The 19,216-nt window shown below is 39.2% G+C and overlaps 1 protein-coding gene and 1 long non-coding RNA gene across 3 annotated transcripts; one reads left to right on the forward strand and one right to left on the reverse strand.

Annotated features, from left to right (window-relative positions):
* Window positions 27-14,983, forward strand: DHFR (dihydrofolate reductase). 2 transcript variants are annotated; one of them, XM_005683382.3, is made up of 6 exons: window positions 112-229; window positions 599-648; window positions 3,163-3,268; window positions 7,314-7,440; window positions 9,711-9,826; window positions 13,552-14,983. In XM_005683382.3, the coding sequence occupies exons 1-6, from the start codon at window positions 144-146 to the stop codon at window positions 13,628-13,630; spliced, it is 564 nt and encodes a 187-aa protein (XP_005683439.1). In that variant the 5' UTR covers window positions 112-143; the 3' UTR covers window positions 13,631-14,983. The 2 variants fall into 2 exon arrangements, with proteins under 2 accessions (XP_017905553.1, XP_005683439.1); XM_018050064.1 differs by lacking the exon at window positions 599-648 and having other exon boundaries at window positions 27-229.
* On the reverse strand, window positions 15,957-18,931 carry LOC106502367. The gene is made up of 2 exons (XR_001295927.2): window positions 16,519-18,931; window positions 15,957-16,240 (listed from the first exon to the last, which is right to left on the reverse strand). It is a non-coding gene; the product is annotated as an uncharacterized LOC106502367 (long non-coding RNA).

Consider the following 19,216-nt stretch of genomic DNA (forward strand, 5'->3'; position numbering starts at 1 on the left):
CGCCGGGGCGGGGGGCGGGACGGGGGTGCGGTCTCGCCTACACAAATAGGGCTGGAGGGGCGGGGCGGCCGAAATTTCGCGCCAAGCTGGCTGTGCGGAGACCGCGGTTCACCGCTAGCTAGGAAGTGTTTCCTGCCGCTGTCATGGTTCGTCCGCTAAACTGCATCGTCGCTGTGTCCCAGAACATGGGCATCGGCAAGAACGGGAACCTGCCCTGGCCACCACTCAGGTATCTGCTGAGCCCGGGGAGGTGGATGGGTCGAGAGTGGAAGCTGGCGCCAACGGCCCTTGATCGGGATAGCTGGGACGCGTCGCGCGGACGCTGGGAGAAGGAGGGGTCGGTCTCGTGACCTGAGCTGGCGAGAGCTAGGCTTGGGCTTCATTCCGCTTCCGGAGCTTGGCGGCAAGTTATTGATTTACGTCCCGCTCCAGCTGCCCGGCTAGACCTTTACTCCCGGCTCCTACCCCGGGAGCAAAATCCCAGCCCTGAAAGTCCTCACCACCACCCCGCAACCAGCGCCCCGTTTGTCGGGGGGCTTTAGAGCTTAAGCCCATGGGATCACATTCTGAGGAACTGCGTGTTTCTCTTAACTTGTAGGAATGAATTCAAGTATTTCCAAAGAATGACTACAGTCTCTTCAGAAGAAGGTAATGTGGCATTTTTAAGTGCTTCAAGTTTGCCAAAGGTCTTGCCTGAGGAAGCTTACCAGTGCAAATTTTACTTAGTGAAAAGTTTCTCATGTTAGCCTTGGACCTTTTGTCTTAACATCAATGTGTATACAGTTCCCAAGACTCATTAAACATTCCTTAAAAAAAAAAAAGTTTATTTGAAATTTAATGTGGATTCAATTCAGGTATTGGGCAAAATTGGAAGCTAAGTAAAGGCGTCTGTGGAGGTCAGCGCTCGCAAAGGAGAACGGAAGAGGCTTTTGAAATCGCTGCTGCTGTAAGATGTCTGAATGGCAGTGGATAGGACAAAGGGCAAAAAAGGGTTACAAGATGCTCGATTTGGAGATCCGAAAGTTGAAGGTGGTGCAGTAAGGCAAGGATGAACTCTCATTTCCAGTTTGATAGTCTGAGTGACATGGGGAATAGTGAGCGGCTCTAATGATGACGATTTTGAAGTGCTTGTAGGATATTCGAGACAACTTCAGGCCCAGGGAACGAGGTGAATTGAACCACTGGCAAGAAGAGGATAACCAGGGAAAAGAATATGGGCATGAGGGATAGGACCATTTAAAACCTAAGAGGAGTGTATCTTTGTTCATTGGAGGAGCAGGAGCAGCGTAAACAGGGCAACCATAAATCAGAAAGGAGCAGATGCAGCATAACTGTAGTGGCAGGGATAAAAGGTCCTTGGATTTGGCCCTTGAATCACTGGTCGAGACAAGATGGCAAGAGCTTTAAGGCAAAGGATTGACATGAACGCTCTCAAGAATCTTAAGTATGGCCTGCTAATAAGAGCATCCTCTGCCTGTTTGCTTGTTTTCAGTAAATATAGTATTTCTTGGATGAATGAATGAATGAAAGGGTACCAAGGATGTCTTGGCTGTCTCCCTGCATCCTTCATTCATCACTTCTACCTTAGTTGTTAGCTCTGTGCCATTTTCCTCATCAGAATTCCTCACCTGTTAGCTCCATTAATAGTTGATAATCTCTTTATTGAACACATAAAGTTCTGTCCTTGAAAATACAGTGCATATTGTATAAGGGTTCTCTGAATTACAGGTGAGGGGGTGTTTATTCTTGGAGGAAAATAAAATTTTTTACAGTTTGTAAATTTCATGTTTTTGTTTTGAAAAAAATCGAACTAATGATGATTCTTCAAGAAAACAGACACATGCACTGCTTTGATAGTCTCTCAGAACATGTCAAGAATCAGAAATGTATATGTTCCTTTGATCCAGATATGCAGCTCCCAAGGTTTTTCCCTCCTAAGTAATTAAACAAAAATGGAAGCTACATATGTAAAGTTTTTATAGAAGCAGTATACTTGAAAGAAGCATAGAGGCACAACTGATAATGTTTTAAGCTCATTGCTTGGAATATAAAGCAGCTATCTTTAAGAAAAATTAAGTAAGTAAGTAAGTAAAGTCGCTCAGTCGTGTCCGACTCTTTGCAACCCCATGAACTGTAGCCTACCAGGCTCCTCCCATGAGATTTTCCAGGCAAGAGTGGAGTGGGTTGCCATTTCCTTCTCCAGAGGATCTTCCACACCTGGGGATTGACCATCTGAGCCACCAGGGAAGTCTAATTTAAGAAAAATTACTCTAATTTAAATCTATAAAGTATGCAAATATAAATAATGTGTATATGTGACAGTCACTCAGTCATGTCCAATTCTTTGCAACCCCATGGACTGTCTCCAGGCCAGAATACCAGAGTGGGTACCATTCCCTTCTCCAGGGGATCTTCTCAACCCAGGGATCGAACCCAGGTCTCCCACACTGCATGCGAATTCTTTACCAGCTGAGCCACCAGAAGTGAAGTGAAGTAGCTCAGTCATGTCCGACTCTTTGCAACACCATGGACTGCAGCCTCCCAGGCTCCTCCGTCCATAGCATTTTCCAGGCGAGAGTACTGGAGTGGGTTGCCATTTCTTTCTCCAAGGGACCTTCCCAACCCAGGGATCAAACCCAGGTCTCCTGCATTGTAGGCAGCCGCTTTATCATCTGAGCCACCAGGGAAGCCCTTAAATACCCCTAACAACTTAAATACCCTTAAGAACTCAATTGCCTATGACAATAAATAAGTCTTAAATACCCATAACAACTCTACAAGGAACCATTGTTATCTCCATTTTATAGGTAAGGAAAATAAAGCACAGGAAATACACATGACTAGCTCAGTAGATGACAGAATACATTCGATTTTAGCACTTCATCCCAGTATCTTTGCTTTTAACTGCTATAATATACATGATTACAGTTGATTAAAGCTATATATTGGTTATAAATTGGCTAAAGGCAAAGGGAATAATAGTTACTAGACTTAGATAATGGATGACATGATAAATTTTGGTAAAGCTGTTTTAAATTTTAATTTTTAAAGCAGATCCACTAGGTGTCACTATGACCATCATCTATGCATATATGTATAAGTATATAAAAATATATATGTATGCTCCCAAAATATATTTATTCTTTCCATGTGATTTTAAAGGTAAACAGAATTTGGTGATTATGGGTAGGAAGACCTGGTTCTCCATTCCAGAGAAGAATCGACCTTTAAAGGACAGAATTAATATAGTTCTCAGTAGAGAACTCAAGTAAGTACTGTAACAAATTTACTGCAAGAAAATCGTGTTCCATTTCTTATGGTAGAGGTTTCAGTTCAGTTCAATTCAGTCGCTCAGTCGTGTCCAACTCTTTGCGACCTCATGAATCTCAGCACGCCAGGCCTCCCTGTCCATCACCAACTCCCAGAGTTCACTCAGACTCGTGTCCATCAAGTCGGTGATGCCATCCAGCCATCTCATCCTCTGTTGTCCCCTTCTCCTCCTGCCCCCAATCCCTCCCAGCATCAGAGTCTTTTCCAATGAGTCAACTCTTCGATGAGGTGGCCAAAGTACTGGAGTTTCAGCTTTAGCATCATTCCCTCCAAAGAAATCCCAGGGTTGATCTCCTTCGGAATGGACTGGTTGGATCTCCTTGCAGCCCAAGGGACTCTCAAGAGTCTTCTCCAACACCACAGTTCAAAAGCATCAATTTTTTGGCGCTCAGCCTTCACAGTCCAACTCTCACATCCATACATGACCACAGGAAAAACCATAGCCTTGACTAGATGGACCTTAGTCAGCAAAGTAATGTCTCTGCTTTTGAATATGCTGTCTAGGTTGGTCATAACTTTTCTTCCAAGGAGTAAGCATCTTTTAATTTCATGGCTACAATCACCATCTGCAGTGATTTTGGAGCCCAAAAAAATAAAGTCTTGACACTGTTTCCACTGTTTCCCCATCTATTTCCCATGAAGTGATGGGGCCGGATGCCATGATCTTTGTTTTCTGAATGTTGAGCTTTAAGCCAACTTCTTCACTCCCCTCTTTCACTTTCATCAAGAGGCTTTTTAGCTCCTCTTCACTTTCTGCCATAAGGGTGGTGTCATCTGCATATCTGAGGTTATTGATATTTCTCCCAGCAATCTTGATTCCAGCTTGTGCTTCTTCCAGTCCAGCGTTTCTCATGATGTCCTCTGCATAGAAGTTAAATAAGCAGGGTGACAATATACAGCCTTGACGTACTCCTTTTCCTATTTGGAACCAGTCTGTTGTTCCATGTCCAGTTCTAACTGTTGCTTCTTGACCTGCATACAGATTTCTCAAGAGGCAGGTTAGGTGGTCTGGTATTCCCATCTCTTTCAGAATTTTCCACAGTTTATTGTGATCCACACAGTCAAAGGCTTTGGCATAGTCAATAAAGCAGAAATAGATGTTTTTCTGGAACTCTCTTGCTTTTTCCATGACCCAGCAGATGTTGGCAATTGGTTCCTCTGCCTTTTCTAAAACCAGCTTGAACATCAGGGAGTTCACGGTTCACGTATTGCTGAAGCCTGGCTTGGAGAATTTTGAGCATTACTTTACTAGCATGTGAGATGAGTGCAATTGTGCAGTAGTTTGAGCATTCTTTTGCATTGCCTTTCTTTGGAATTGGAATGAAAACTGACCTTTTCCAGTCCTGTGGCCACTGCTGAGTTTTCCAAATTTGCTGGCATGTTGAGTGCAGCACTTTCACAGCATCATCTTTCAGGATTTGAAACAGCTCAACTGGAATTCCATCACGTCACTAGCTTTGTTCGTAGTGATGCTTTCTAAGGCCCACTTGACTTCACTTTCCAAGATGTCTGGCTCTAGATTAGTGATCACATCATCATGATTATCTGGTTCGTGAAGCTCTTTTTTGTACAGTTCTTCTGTGTATTCTTGCCACCTCTTCTTAATATCTTGTGCTTCTTTTAGGTCCATACCATTTCTATCCTTTATCAAGCCCATCTTTGCATGAAATGTTCCCTTGGTATCTCTAATTTTCTTGAAGTCTTTTCCATTCTGTTGTTTTCCTCTATTTCTTTGCATTGATCGCTGAAGAAGGCTTTCTTATCTCTTCTTGCTATTCTTTGGAACTCTGCATTCAGATGCTTCTATCTTTCCTTTTCTCCTTTGCTTTTCGCCTCTCTTCTTTTCACAACTATTTGTAAGGCCTCCCCCGACCGCCATTTTGCTTTTTTGCATTTCTTTTCCATGGGGATGGTCTTGATCCCTGTCTCCTGTACAGTGTCACGAACCTCATTCCATAGTTCATCAGGCACTCTATCTATCAGATCTAGGCCCAGATTAAAGTCATCTAATTATCAGCTTTAATCACACCTACAAAATACCTTCACGACAACACCTAGATTGCTGTCTAAATAACTGAGTACTGTAGCCTAGCCAAGTGAATATATCAAAGACCGTGGGAAGGAAAAAAACACTGCGTAACTATAGCCTAAGGGGATTCAGGCTTGTATAGATTTTCTCCCAAATCCCTCCTAGAATGGTATAGGTTAAAAACATGAAAGAAAGTGTACCAGAATATTTGCACTGATCGCCTTTGGGTTGGGGAATACATCTTGCCATCTGCCCCGGTATTCATGCTGGTCTCTCCTGGTTGCAAGGATATTCTGATTATCTCTTTACTTGGTAGAATTGAGACTCACTGATTGTATTGCCATTCCCAGAGACTCTTTAATAACATATTCTTGAATACTACTTAAGTTTATCTATGGCCAGCTTGAGCTAAAACGAACATAAGGAAATCTCAGTGCGGGAGATTTTCAGTTGGGGAAGCATATCTCCAATTTCTTCCTTATGACCCCCCTGTGGTGTATGTAATTGGGTTTGGTTTTTTCTTATGCAATTATATATAACATTCGTTGGTGTATTTTCACTTGTTTTTAATAAGGCAGAAAGAAAATTTTAAATCTTTATTACCAAGCACACCAAGGAAATAAGGATACCAGTTAGGGAAATATTTTAGAGTTATTTTTTGTCCTTCCTTCTGCTTCCCTACTTGTGGTCAGCTCCACATATATCCTGAGCACCTGCCGTGTGCCAGGCACTGCTAGGTCCTAAATAAAAGTGGGGAGATTCACACAGGTAAATCTCTAATTCATGTAAGCTTTTAGATAGATTCAGTTTCTTACCAGCCCCCTGCCCCTGCCAGTGTAAAAAGAAACTGAATCCTCAAAGTAGCCCCAAAATTTGCTGCCAGATATTAGTCATTTTGGGTAAGTGTTTCCTTAATGAGGTATAGGAAAAAAATGCCTTTGCAAAGCTTTCTAGACAATCCAGTTGTGGCTTTAAAAGAAATATTACGCAGCCACATTTGGAAAACAGGTATTTTCTCAAAACATTAAGCATAGAATCATCATATGCCCCAGCAATCCCACCCCTTGGTATATATTCCCAAGAGAAATGAAAACATAATTACATAAGAACCTGTACACAGATATTCAAAGCAGCATCATTCATAGCAGCCAAAAAATGGAAACATCCCAAATGTCCATCAACTGATGAATGGATCAACAAAATATGCTATATCCATGCTATGGAATATTATTCCACAATAAAAGGAATGAATTACTGATACCTGCTACAACATAAATAAACTTAGAAAACTAGAGTTTAATATTATTTTACTGTTTTTCTTTTGAAATAAATACTGTGTACAACAATGTACATTTTTGTCTTATGCGTACATTTCCTACATTTTAACAAATGTATGCACCTATGCCTCTGATGCTGGGAAAGATTGAAGGTAAAAGAATAGGGCAGCAGAGGATAAGATGGTTAGATAGCATTACCGACTCAATGGACATGAGTTTGAGCAAACTCCAGGAGATAGTGGAAGACAGGGAAGCGTGGTGTGCTGCAGTCCATGAGGTCACAAAGAGTTGGACATGACTTAGCAACTCAGCCACAACATGCACCTGTATAACCCCATATCAAAGATAGAGAATGTTACTGTCACTCCCAGAAAGCTGCCTCAAGTCTGGTGAATCTTTACCCCTTCCCTCCAGAAACAACCACTGTTCTTATCTTTCTACCACACACATCATGTGATATCACAGGTGGTTTTGGTTTTGATTCATTGCGGACTGTACATAAACAAATAAGGGTTGAATTACTGGCCATGGGCCATACTGATGCTAAATGCTTTTTATTGAAAGATTTTATGTTTATGATGATTTTTACTTTATAATTACTGCTTCCTAGTCAGATTATTTTACTAATATGAATGGTGTTTGTAGACATCATGTGTAATTCTTTCTGTTAATCTCAGGGAACCTCCAAAGGGAGCTCATTTTCTTGCCAAAAGTCTGGATGATGCCTTAGAACTTATTGAAGATCCAGAATTAACAAATAAAGTAGACATGGTTTGGATAGTGGGAGGCAGTTCTGTTTATAAGGTAAGTAAAATTATCTGTGAATACAAAGAAATAGTCTACCCTCTTTCAGCTTCCCTGCCATCTGAACTTTGAAAAAATAAGCCATGAGCAAAGCGTGTTATTTCTATAAATTAGACATACTGTCAGTTTGAATTACTCATTTTTTGACACTATCACACAAACTAAATGAAATTTTTAAAATAAGTTTTTAGGTCTATACCAATTTATTTTCAATTCAAAATAGTTGATGTTTCCAATTTTAAAAACATTCTAAACCCTGCCTGAGAACTGTATTTGTGCTGCATTGTTTACTGTTCCGTGTGTGCCTGGCAGACACTGAGTTATCATCTGTTTTTCAGAATAAATATGTTACTTACTGAGAAAAGGCTGTGGCTGTCCACTGATATATAGTGACTAGATGGATATGAGCTAATTAAAACCAGAAGACTCCCTCAACAGTTTTCATTTAAAATGATAGGGAGAAAGTGTTACATGATTTCATATCATAAAGGAAGACAGTATGTAAAATAGAAAATAATTCCTTTTGCTTGATACCAGAAGACCTCCAGCTTTAGAAAATGCTGAGGTTAATAAATAGAATTCTGTAACATTGATGAAAGATGAACATTTATGGGGAGAAAAAAAAGTCAGCCCCTATCCTTTGGTGGCTTGTGGTAATAAACGAACACTGAAATTATTTTAGAAAGAAGAGGTATACCAAGATCCCAGTGGGGATTATAAAAATTCTTGTTTTTTGTGTTCCTCTTTCTACAACCTTTATTTCCTCCATTTGTAATAGGGGGAAAATGGACATTTTTCTTTGGTCTTTTTGGCCAAGTATGAATTTTTTAAGAAAATAAATCCTTTCTTTTCTTCAGTGTCTATCATATTTTGAATGATTCAATACTGCAGTCACTTGAAAATGTATTCTAAACGATATAAGTACTTAAATACATTTATATAATTTGATATATCTAAATGCATATAAATAAAGAAGTATAATCCCTAGGTGATAATTCACTAGGGATTACTTCACATCACGATGACTTGTAGAACATTCAAATCTACCAGCCTGTTTTTGTAAACAGAGTTTCATTAGAACATGGCCATGCCTATTGGTTTATTGATGTTTATGACTGCTTTTGCTACAAAGGTGAGAAACTGTATGGCCCACAAAGCCTAAAATATTTACCATCTGACTCTGTACAGAAACAGTGGACCAAATATCATTAACTATTACTTTTTTCCCAGACTTGGAGCTTTTTATTTTGTATTGGGTATAGCCAATTAACAATGTTGTAGCAGTTTCAGGTAAACAGTGAAGGGACTCAGTCATACATATACTTGTACAAATATCATTAACTTTGATATAGATCTTCAAATGCTACTGTGATTAGTCCCTTCAATTTTTCTAATTTTTGGTACAGTTGAATTGATTTGGTTGCGGCAAGAGAAAAACTGATTTAATGGAAACCATAGTATTGAAAATAAAAAGTAAAATTTGTTCTATGACCTTTAGGTGGAATCTTAAGGATTACAAACACTTGAATTTATATGTATATGGTTTTGTGGTTTTGTTTTGTTTTGTTTTTACCTCTGTAAGCTATTTCAAAATCAAGAGTTATTGCTTTCCTAGAGCTGCAGTTGGGACTGACTCCTGACTTTGTATTCGAATTTTAAGATATTTGTTCCAGGGAAGTTTTTTCTGTAGAAACTAACAACAGTGTTATAGGCAGTGGCACTGTCTCTATAAGACCAAATGCAATCATTGGCAACAGCAGACAGAATGTGTTACCTACTAGCATTGTGACTATCTGCTGAGAAATTGAAACATTATTAAATTTTATGTAAAGGTGCTAAGTATGCCCTTGGGATTTTCATTAGTCAAAGTTTCATGAAATTGCTATCTTATCCATATATACATATATATATATGTAAGTTTTTTCCATGGAGGGAAAGTAGATAATTTGGGGGTTTTAATTCTTAAACAACAACCAAAGATAAAAGACAGATTGAATGCTTAGATGCAAAAAGAGTTTATGCAAGCAAACTAGAGCCCAGAGTATATTTGATTCACCCTTGTAATCACTGATAAATGATTAGGGCCATTCTCAGCTAAGTCATACTTAGCCGAGACCCAAAGTGAAGTATGAGACCCATACTTAGCAGGGACCCAAAGTGAAGAATAGGATGATTATAGCATACTTTGGAAGTAATTAAAAATATTAGAGTTTCTATAGCTTTAGACACAGATAAATAAGCAAATTAATGCCTTTTGTTCTATTTCAAAGGAAGCCATGAACAAGCCAGGCCATCTTAGACTATTTGTGACAAGGATCATGCAAGAATTTGAAAGTGATGTGTTTTTCCCAGAAATTGATTTTGAAAAATATAAACTTCTTCCAGAGTAAGTAAAATGTTATCAATTAGTCTAAAACACCTTTGGCTTTCCTGCTTAAGAACTATTAAAAAGACAATGTATCTTCAGATAGAATTCAAGGTAGTAATGTGTTTTATAGACATATGCTATAGGAATTTTGGGTATCTGCTTTAACACACTTGGGAAGGTTCAGGTTTTAATGATTTTGCTGAAATCTAGAGAGTCGGCCTTAGTTTGTTCTGTGAGATCTCTGCTTATTCAGGATCAGACCACTGCCTTAGGGGATACAGTGCTTACCTAGACAGGTGATGTACTATCACTATGCTCCAGATCACATTTTTCATAATAGGAGGAGGGGGGTGAATAACAGGTAAGCATCCAAAGAGTTGCTGTGTGGTGAATTGAAATACTGCATTGTGGTAGATGCTGTATAGTCTGAGAAGTCCTTTCTGAACGGTGATGCCTACACTGAGAGCTAAACAGCAAGAAGCCAGCCACACAAAGACCTGAGAAGAGCATTCCAGAAACCGAAAGTTGCCAGTGCAAGAGACCTGAGGGCAGAAACAAGCCTGGCATGTTCCCTGAACCTGAAAGCCACGGTGGGCATTGAGTGACGAGGGGCCCGAAAGGGATCAGACCAAGGGCGAGGCTAGAGGGTTCTGAATAGAGAGTGATATTGTTCTTCTGGAGAAGGGGTAGGCTACCCACTCCACTATTCTTGGGCTTCTCTTGTGGCTCAGCTGGTAAAGAATCCGCCTGCAATGTGGGAGACCTGGGTTTGATCCCTGGGTTGGGAAGATCCCCTGGAGAAGGGAATGGTACTCACTCTAGTATTCTGGCCTGCAGAAATCCATGGACTGTATAGTCCATGGGGTCGCAAAGAGTCAGACACTGAGCAACTTTCACTTCAACTGTTCTGTTACAGGAAGTGGGCTGGAGGGACAGGAGTGAAGGAGGGAGGCTGGTTACAGCAGTCCAGGTGAAAGATGAAGGAACTTAGTTAGTGGTGGAGGTGGAAGAGGAGGTTACATTTGATTTACTCTGTACTTGTGCTTTTAGCATGAAACTGATTGTTTTAAACATTTAAACATTTTAAACATTTCAGTTTAAAAGCACTTTTCAGCTGTGGGCTATGGAGAGTAGAAGATTAATTATACCAACACTTTTAGACTCGCTCTTAACACATTCTTTCAGACATTCTCAGTTGAAAACAGTTTTTCTTTGAGTGCAAGTTTGATTTTGGAAATTCCTCCTAAAAGCAACATTCAGAGCAGAGTCTGTATAAATGGATGATGAGGGCCAGTCTCAATTAAGTCATAGTTTTGCAGGGTAAAATACATTATATATATTTACTATAAAGCTTTAGAGTAGAGTATATTACGCTCTAGAGTTGGGGCTTCCCTGGTAACTGAGCTGGTGAAGAATCTGCCTGCAATGCAGGAGACACAGTGTAATTCCTGGGTTGGGAAAATCTGCTGGAGAAGGGATAGGCCTACCCACTCCAGTATTCTTGCCTGGGAAATCCCGGGGTAGAGGAGCCTGGCAGGCTACAGTTCACAGAGTCGCAAAGAGTTGGACACAACTTATGACTAAACCACCACAGTATATACAGTTTTTAAAAACTGTGTTTCTTTTTCCCAGCTTATTTTCTCTTGTACTGCTTAGATTGCTGATTCTCACCTTCTGTGGATACTGATCTCTGCTGTCCCTCTTTTTTACGTTTCTTTTTTTTGCTACTAACCAAAAGAATAAATTACTGTGTGAATCAGCTTCATATTAAATACCTTTAAAATACCTTTCTAAACCCTGTTGCTCTGAATCAGACATCTTACAAAGCTGTGACCCTTTAGAATCCTTTATAATTCAAATACAGGGCTGGCTTTTTGACTCTTAGGGAAAAAAAATGAACATCTTTACTGAGAAATGATTCACACATCTCAACATTCATCCATTCGAAATATAAAATTCAGTGGTTTTTAGTATATTCAGAGTTTTGTGGCTATCACCACAATCTCAAGTTCAGAACATTTTCACCACCACCCCAAAAAATCCCTGTGCACATTAGCAGCTGCTCTTTATTCCCCTCCCATCTTGGCTCTAGGGAACACTAATCTATTTTCTATCTCTATAGATATGCCTATTCTGGATATTTCGTATTAACAGAATCATATAAAGTGAAGTCTCTAACTTAGTATTCCGTTTGTAAGATCATCCATGTTGTGACTGGTTTGATCTCCTTGCTCTCCAAAGGACTATAGTCTTCTCCAGCACCACAGTTTGAAAGCCTCAATTCTTCAGCACTCTGCCTTCTTTATGATCCAGTTCTCACAACCATTCGTGTCTACTGGAGAGACCATAGCCTTGACTATACGGACCTTTGTTGGCAAAGTGATGTCTTTGCTTTTTAACACACTGTCTAGGTTTGTCATAGCTTTCCTGCCAAGAAGCAGTCATCTTTAATTTCATGGTTGCAGTCACCATCCACAGTGATTTTAGAGCCCAGAAAGAGGAAATCTATTACAGCTTCCACCTTTTCCCCTTCTATTTTCCATGATGTAATAGGACCAGATGCCATGATCTTAGTTTTTTTAATATTGAGTTTTTAGCTGGCTTTTTCACTCTCCTTCTTAACCCTCATCAGTACAATACAGGATTGTAAACTATAGGCACAGTGTCACACAGAACATCTCCAGGACTTGCTTATCCTGCTGAAATTGTATATACCCTTTGAACAGCTACTCCCTGTTTCCTCCTTCCCCCAACCCCTGTGAACCACCCTTGTACTCTCTTGCTTCTATGAATTTGACCATTGTAGATTTTTCACTTAAGAAGAATCATGCAATACTGTCCTTCCGTGACTGACTTATTCCACTTAGCATAATGTCCTCCAAGTTCATCCATGTTGTTACAGATGGCAGGATGGCCTTCTCTTTTGAAAGCTGAATGATAGTCTATTTTATGTATACATATTTTCTTTATATATTCATTTGTTGCTATAGTTTCCATATCTTGGTTGTAGTGAATATGGAAATGCAATTATCTCCTCAAGAGCCTTACCAGACTTCACTTACTAAGTCACTTACTTACCAGAAAAATGAGAGTTAGTGTTGGCAAGGATGTGGAGAAATTAGGACTCTTGCACACTACTGATAGAAATGTAAAATGGTGCAGCCACTATGAAAAACAGTATGATGGCTCCTCAAAATACTAAACGTAGAACTACCATATGATCCAGCAATCCCACTTCTAAGTATATACCCAAAGGAGGGCCTGAGTTTTGACTTAGAAGCTGGTGGGAACACCAACCTAAGTGAGTGTTAGGGCACAGAAAAAATAAACAGTGATTCTAGTAAAGGATTTGCAGTAAGCCACACAGTGGGGAAGTAGAGCAGTGCCGTGTCTACTAATTAAACAGAAATCAAGAATATCCATACATCACATATAACTTCAGTTCCACTCTGACAGCTAAAGGTTGAATTTTATTTTCCCTTTGCTCACACAAGAAATTTGATACCAAGTTTAAGACTTACAAAACATCCTTAAGAAATTTCATATTAGCTGGATAATAGAGTGTAAAGATAAAGACAAACTGCTAACAGTGGTTAATTTGGGGGTGAAGAATTAGGAGTAAGAAGGAAAGGAAGAATTATACATTTCATTTTCTAACGTTCTATAGAGTTTGAAGTTTTCGTACTATTTTCATGTGTGATGTATTTGCATAATATTTAATTAGACATCTTTTTCTTTTACAGATATCCAGGTGTTCCTTCGGATGTCCAGGAGGAAAAAGGCATTAAGTACAAATTTGAAGTATATGAAAAGAACAATTAATGTGAAAATGTTTTCTGATCTATTTCAAGCCTTTCTCCCCGCCAAGGAAAACTATATATTTTTTTGTTGTAGAGACTTCTGTTCACTTTAGATCTATTACTTCTAAGCAATGTACTTTTATTCCCTATTAATCTTTTTTATTAATTATTATTGGAGTATACTTGCTTTACAATGTTGTGTTAGTTTCTGCTGTAGAACAAAGTGAATAAGCTATCCATACACATATATCCCCTGTTTTTGGATTTCCTTACCTTAGATCACCACAGAGCACTGAGTAGAGTTCCCTGTGCTGTACAGTAGGTTCTCATGAGTTATCTGTTTTTTACCTAGTTGTATATTCCCCATTAATCTTAACTAGACTATACCAGATACCATTTGTAAAACATTTCTTGCTATAACTGTCTGAATTCCCATTAAGGGCCAGGAATAGGTTACCAGCACCACCTAGGGTAGAATATATCTATCAAGACAGTCCAAAGTGGGAAAGTCCCCTGGTGGCAAGAATTGAAACCAGAGCCTGTAGAGCTAGGGGGTAAGTTCAGAGGTCAGAAATGGACAATAAACAGAAAAAACTAGCATTCAGTTATTAAATTAGATCAAAAGAGGGACTAAGAATTACTCCATACAGATCACACTACTGAAAAAAATTCTGTTCACTCAGACCATTCCACAAGGATAGTGATGAACAGATACAAGACTACCTTTTTGATGGTTAAGAGAACATCTGAGACCTTTAAAAACTTTGTTTCCGACCTTCAGTGAGATTTCACAGGATGTTACAATGATAGAACAATAAGTGGCTGCTCTGTACAAAAAAGGATAACCTAAAATCATGCATAATGGCTAAAATTTTAAAAGGTAATAAATTGAGAATGAATATTGCTAGAAACCAAAATTAGTAAGTTAGAAACTGAACATCACAGAATTAAAAAATGAAAACTAAACCATGTTTTACCCATCTTATTAGCAAAGATTTAGATTACTAATATTAAAAAAATAGCATTTTCTGCCTATAAATTGGTACAACCTTTTTAGTGTATAAGTTAGCAGTATTAATTAAAATCCAAAATATTCTGGGTTTGGACCCAGAACTTCCACTTCTAAGAATTATTCCTGAACAAAGAGATGGGTCCAAGAATATCTGTTGCAAAATTTTGTTTTAAACTTGGAAAGAACCCAAATGTTGATTAATAAGAACTACTTAATATGTCTATAAAATGTAACATCTGCAGTAGTAAAAAAAGGATGACTGAAAAATGCCAAAAACTGCTAAGAAGCAACTTATGTATCAACTCAAAATGTTTAATAAATGTTAATGTGTGGGAAAAAGCATGCCGCAAACTACTGATAGTACCAGTTTGGAGTGTTATTTTCTGCATTAGGTATGTCTGTTGTGATTAGACTTTTTGAAGTGTTATGTGCTCATTTTTATTTAAAAAATGACTTAATAAATAGAGCCCTTTATGTTTAGCAGTAAAATTAGGATACAGGCCATCAGAAGTAAAAAGAAATGTCCTAAAATCTTCCTAGAGGGAAAAGACAGATCACACAGAAAAACAGGAACCAATACTGAGGAAAACTTACAGACCACAAGAAAACAGTGGTGCTCTCTGCAAGGAACATAACCAGAAAACTATCAGAATCCAGAATTTATAGATCTTAGATACTGACACAAAAAAGAAGGAAGCCGATTAGAGAAGAGGAAACTCAAATGACCAAAAATATATATAAAGATGTCCCTGCCTAGCTGGAGAAATGCAAATTAAAGCTACAGCAGGGTACCATCCACACACATCAGATGCGGCATTCTCACTAATACCAATTTATTTGATACATGATAATCAGAAAGCATCAGTTGGTATGTGGAAAAGTAAAACCAGGAAGGTAAAAAGGCCAGTTCAAGGTCAGCGAGCAGGTTCCCATTGGGTTACAAACTCAATACTGCTGAAATATCTGGGAAATGGAGGGGAGGAAAGCTGGAGTATTTATCCATTTATCCATCACTCATTGATGGGGCTACTCCCAACTAACTACTAGACAGAGTCCCAGGTCTTTGCAATAAGAGGCTGATGTGCTCAGTTCAGTTCAGTCACTCATTTGTCTCCGACTGTGACTCCATGGACTGTAGTATGCCAGGCTTCCCTGTCCATCACCAACTCCCGGACTTAAACTCATGTCCATTGCGTCAGTGATGCCATCCAACTATCTCATCCTCTGTTGTCCCCTTCTCCTGCCCTCAATCTTTTACCAGCATCAGAGTCTTTTCCAATGAGTCAGTTCTTCACATCAGGTGGCCAAAGTATGACATGCTCAGGACCAGCAAATGTAAACACTGAAAACAATTCCATATTTATGATTATGTACAATTTCATACTAATTTATATAGTAAAGAGTATAAAGGCACAGATAGTTTAAAGTATTTTACAATTTTAAAATACATAGAAGCATGAAGACCAATTAATTACAGGTTCAGGAGAGGAATGATGGTAATTCAGACTAGAGAATTGGGTGCAGTAAAAAATTTGATTCAGGATAGATTTTAAAGTTGGAGGTAACAGGATTTTCTGGTGGCATTGGATTTTGGCTGTGGACCTACTGAATTTGAAATACCTATAAGGAAGGAAAAAGGAAAATGAAAGAAAAACTGAAATAATAGAACCATGCTGTTAAAATTCTGAGAAATTATTTTTAACTGATAAATCTGCGCTAAGTCACTTCTATCATATATTTAATTTTAAATTCTATGTGGCATCCACATTTGGGGCTGATTTGGCATTTAATTATATTAACCACATTGCTATAAATGACATTCTCAATCAGTAGATTAAAGCAAATGTGTGCCCTTCCCCTCCAGTACATTAAAAGTGAAAGTAATGCTGTTCACTCACCATGTTGATTGAGAATTCACTGCCTTGGCAGATAAAACCCTAATCACAATGACTTAACACATGGAAGTTTATTGCTCAGATGAAGTACAACACAGGTGTTTCTGGTCAGCTGGTAGCTCTCCAGGTGGTGATAAAGGGAGCCAGGTTCATTCCACCTTGTGGTGTCTGTCTTCTACTAGGCATTTCCAGGATTGTTGCCAAAAAGGAAAAAGCATGGAGGATCACTTGTGGGAGGTCTGGCCATGAGGGCAGTCCAGGAACTGGTTACACGTGACTTTCTTCCACATTCCACTGCCCAAAACTTTGTTATATAACCACATCCAACTGCAAGAACCCTGGGAAATGTAGTCTTAACTGTGGAGGACAAAAAAAAAAAAAAAACACAGATTGGGTGAGCAGTTAGCCAGAAAGGGACAGAAAGATCAGGATTATAACTTGACTTACGCCTCCAATTTTCCTGTTTTTGAATCTTTAAATAGTTTGGAGATGCATCTTGCTTCGAAAATCATTTTGTGTTGTTTCAGAGGGCTCCAAAAAGCTCTGGTACCACAGTCCTTTATGTCTCAGTGCAGAAAGAATTCAGCGAGAGGAAAAGAGATAAGAATAGGATGCTTGTGAGACTTGCAAGAGGATGGGTGAGGCAGTGCCATGCACAGAGAACTTCCTGGGCTATAGTTTTATAATCAAAGGAAAAGTGAGGAGATGGAGAAGAACTTTGTCTTTCTTGAGTAGACATGCTTCCATCATCAGCTCCTCCTCCAGGTTGGGCAGGGGGGTTTTCTTGTTCCTGTGTGGTCAAGCTAGGTCCACAAGTTATTGGTTTTTATGTGTGCAGAGAGCATATCCAAGGGATCATTAACTTATTGAACTCACTGGCAGGATGTGGGTCTCAAGCCACCATTGTTTTGCTGTTTGGGGGCATGTCCCGTGCTTCTGTTGCATGGTTCTGTTACCAAGCAAGCCTGCTTGGTTTTGTGGTTAAGAACACCTGCTTTCTTGAGTAATCATTAACTTACAAGGGTCTCCCATTTTTTTTTTTTACTTAAAATCCCCAAGTGGGATTAACTGTTTATTCACCTACTTGATCGCTTTATCCCTATCACTTCTAGTACGGGCCATTGAGTTTTTTGAAACTAGAAGACTGGAAAGAGTTAATGCTAATTGTTCTTTAGTGGTCGTGAGAAATGTAAGCAGAGTGCAGGTCTTCTTAGGAAAGAACTCTGTATTTTAGGAAACTGACTCATTCATGGGCAAAGACTAGATGACTCTTGTAAAGAATGGAAAGAGTAACACCATTCTTTGCACATGGCGGTAATTTTGTCATTTAGAGCCTTTGTTTAACATTACATGTTGGGCTTGGATTTTAGTTGCATATTACCTGTATTCTCATTGCCTATGTCATTCTATTTAGTAAAAAGTGTTCTTCTATTGTGGGATATATTCTTGTTTGACTTTTCCATCTGATTAGGAAACCTGTCCTTTCCCAACAGGCTCTTAACAGCATAGATTTCTTCACATTGTATCCTCAAAGCTTACTCCTTTGTAGGTCTTTGTTTCAAGTCGTGAGTGGAAAGCCTATGAGTCTCATTTGGTCAGTGCTCTCTGCTGGCTCTTACCCACTAGAGTTCTGTGTGTATCTCCAGGCAGCCTGACAACCCAAACATCTGTCTCACTTCCCTAGACAGCATTTTGTCACATTTGAATTGAAGTTAAGAGTGCTGTCAGTTCACTTAGTACAAACTCAGAGGAGCAGGAAGAAGGTCCATCCAGATTGAATGGTTCTGAATTTCCATCTTAAAAACTACTGCTAGTACTAAAGTACACAATGTGATTGAATTGCTCTGGATTTTCCATAGAATCAGAAATATATATGTCAATTCCAGGTGGCGCTAGTGGTAAAGAACTTGCCTGCCATCGCAGGAGCTGTAAGAGACATGGGTTCAATCTCTGGGTCGGGGAGATCCCCTGGAGGAGGGCATGGCAACCCACTCCAGTATTCTTGCCTGGAGAATCCTATGGACAGAGGAGCCTGGCAGGCTGTCGTCCATGGGGTTGCACAGAGTTGGACACTACTGAAACGACTTAGCATACATATATACGTGTATGTATGTGTATGTGTGTGTATGTATATATATAAGGAGATTTAAGGAATTGACTCAGTTAATTGTGAAGGCTAACAAGTCCGAAGTCTGCAGAAGAGGCCAGCAGGCTGAAATTCAGCCAGCAGTCGACACTGCAGTCTTGAGGCAAAATTTCTTCTCTAAAAAACCTGCTTTTGTTGTTCATAGCAGCACTTTGTATAATAGTCAAGACGTAGGAGCAACCTAAGTGTCCACTGACAGATGAATGGATAAAGATGTGGTACATATATACAGTGCAACACTAGCCATAAAAAAGAATGAGATAATGCCATCTGCAGCAACATGAATGGGCCTAGAGATTATCATACTAAGTGAAGTCAGACAGACAGACAAATATCATATGATAGCAGTTTGTGGAATCTTAAAAATATAGATGAACTTATTTATAAAAACAGAAACAAACTCACAGACATAGGAAAAAAACTTGGTTTCCAAAGGGGAAAGGAGCAGGGGGGATAAAGTAGGATTAACAGATACACACTACTCTACATAAAATAGGTAAGCATCAAGGACCTACTGTACAGCACATGAAATTGTATTCAGTAACTTGTAATAAC

Source organism: Capra hircus, chromosome 7 (genome assembly GCF_001704415.2).
Source record: "Capra hircus breed San Clemente chromosome 7, ASM170441v1, whole genome shotgun sequence".
NCBI classification, from domain to species: domain Eukaryota; kingdom Metazoa; phylum Chordata; class Mammalia; order Artiodactyla; family Bovidae; genus Capra; species Capra hircus.

Coding starts and splice junctions, on each gene's coding strand:
- DHFR (XM_005683382.3), top strand. CDS start 144: ATGGTTCGTCCGCTAAACTGCATCGTCGCTGTGTCCCAGAACATGGGC. Junction 3,269..7,313: donor GTTCTCAGTAGAGAACTCAA/GTAAGTACTGTA, acceptor TGTTAATCTCAG/GGAACCTCCAAAGGGAGCTC. Junction 7,441..9,710: donor GAGGCAGTTCTGTTTATAAG/GTAAGTAAAATT, acceptor TCTATTTCAAAG/GAAGCCATGAACAAGCCAGG.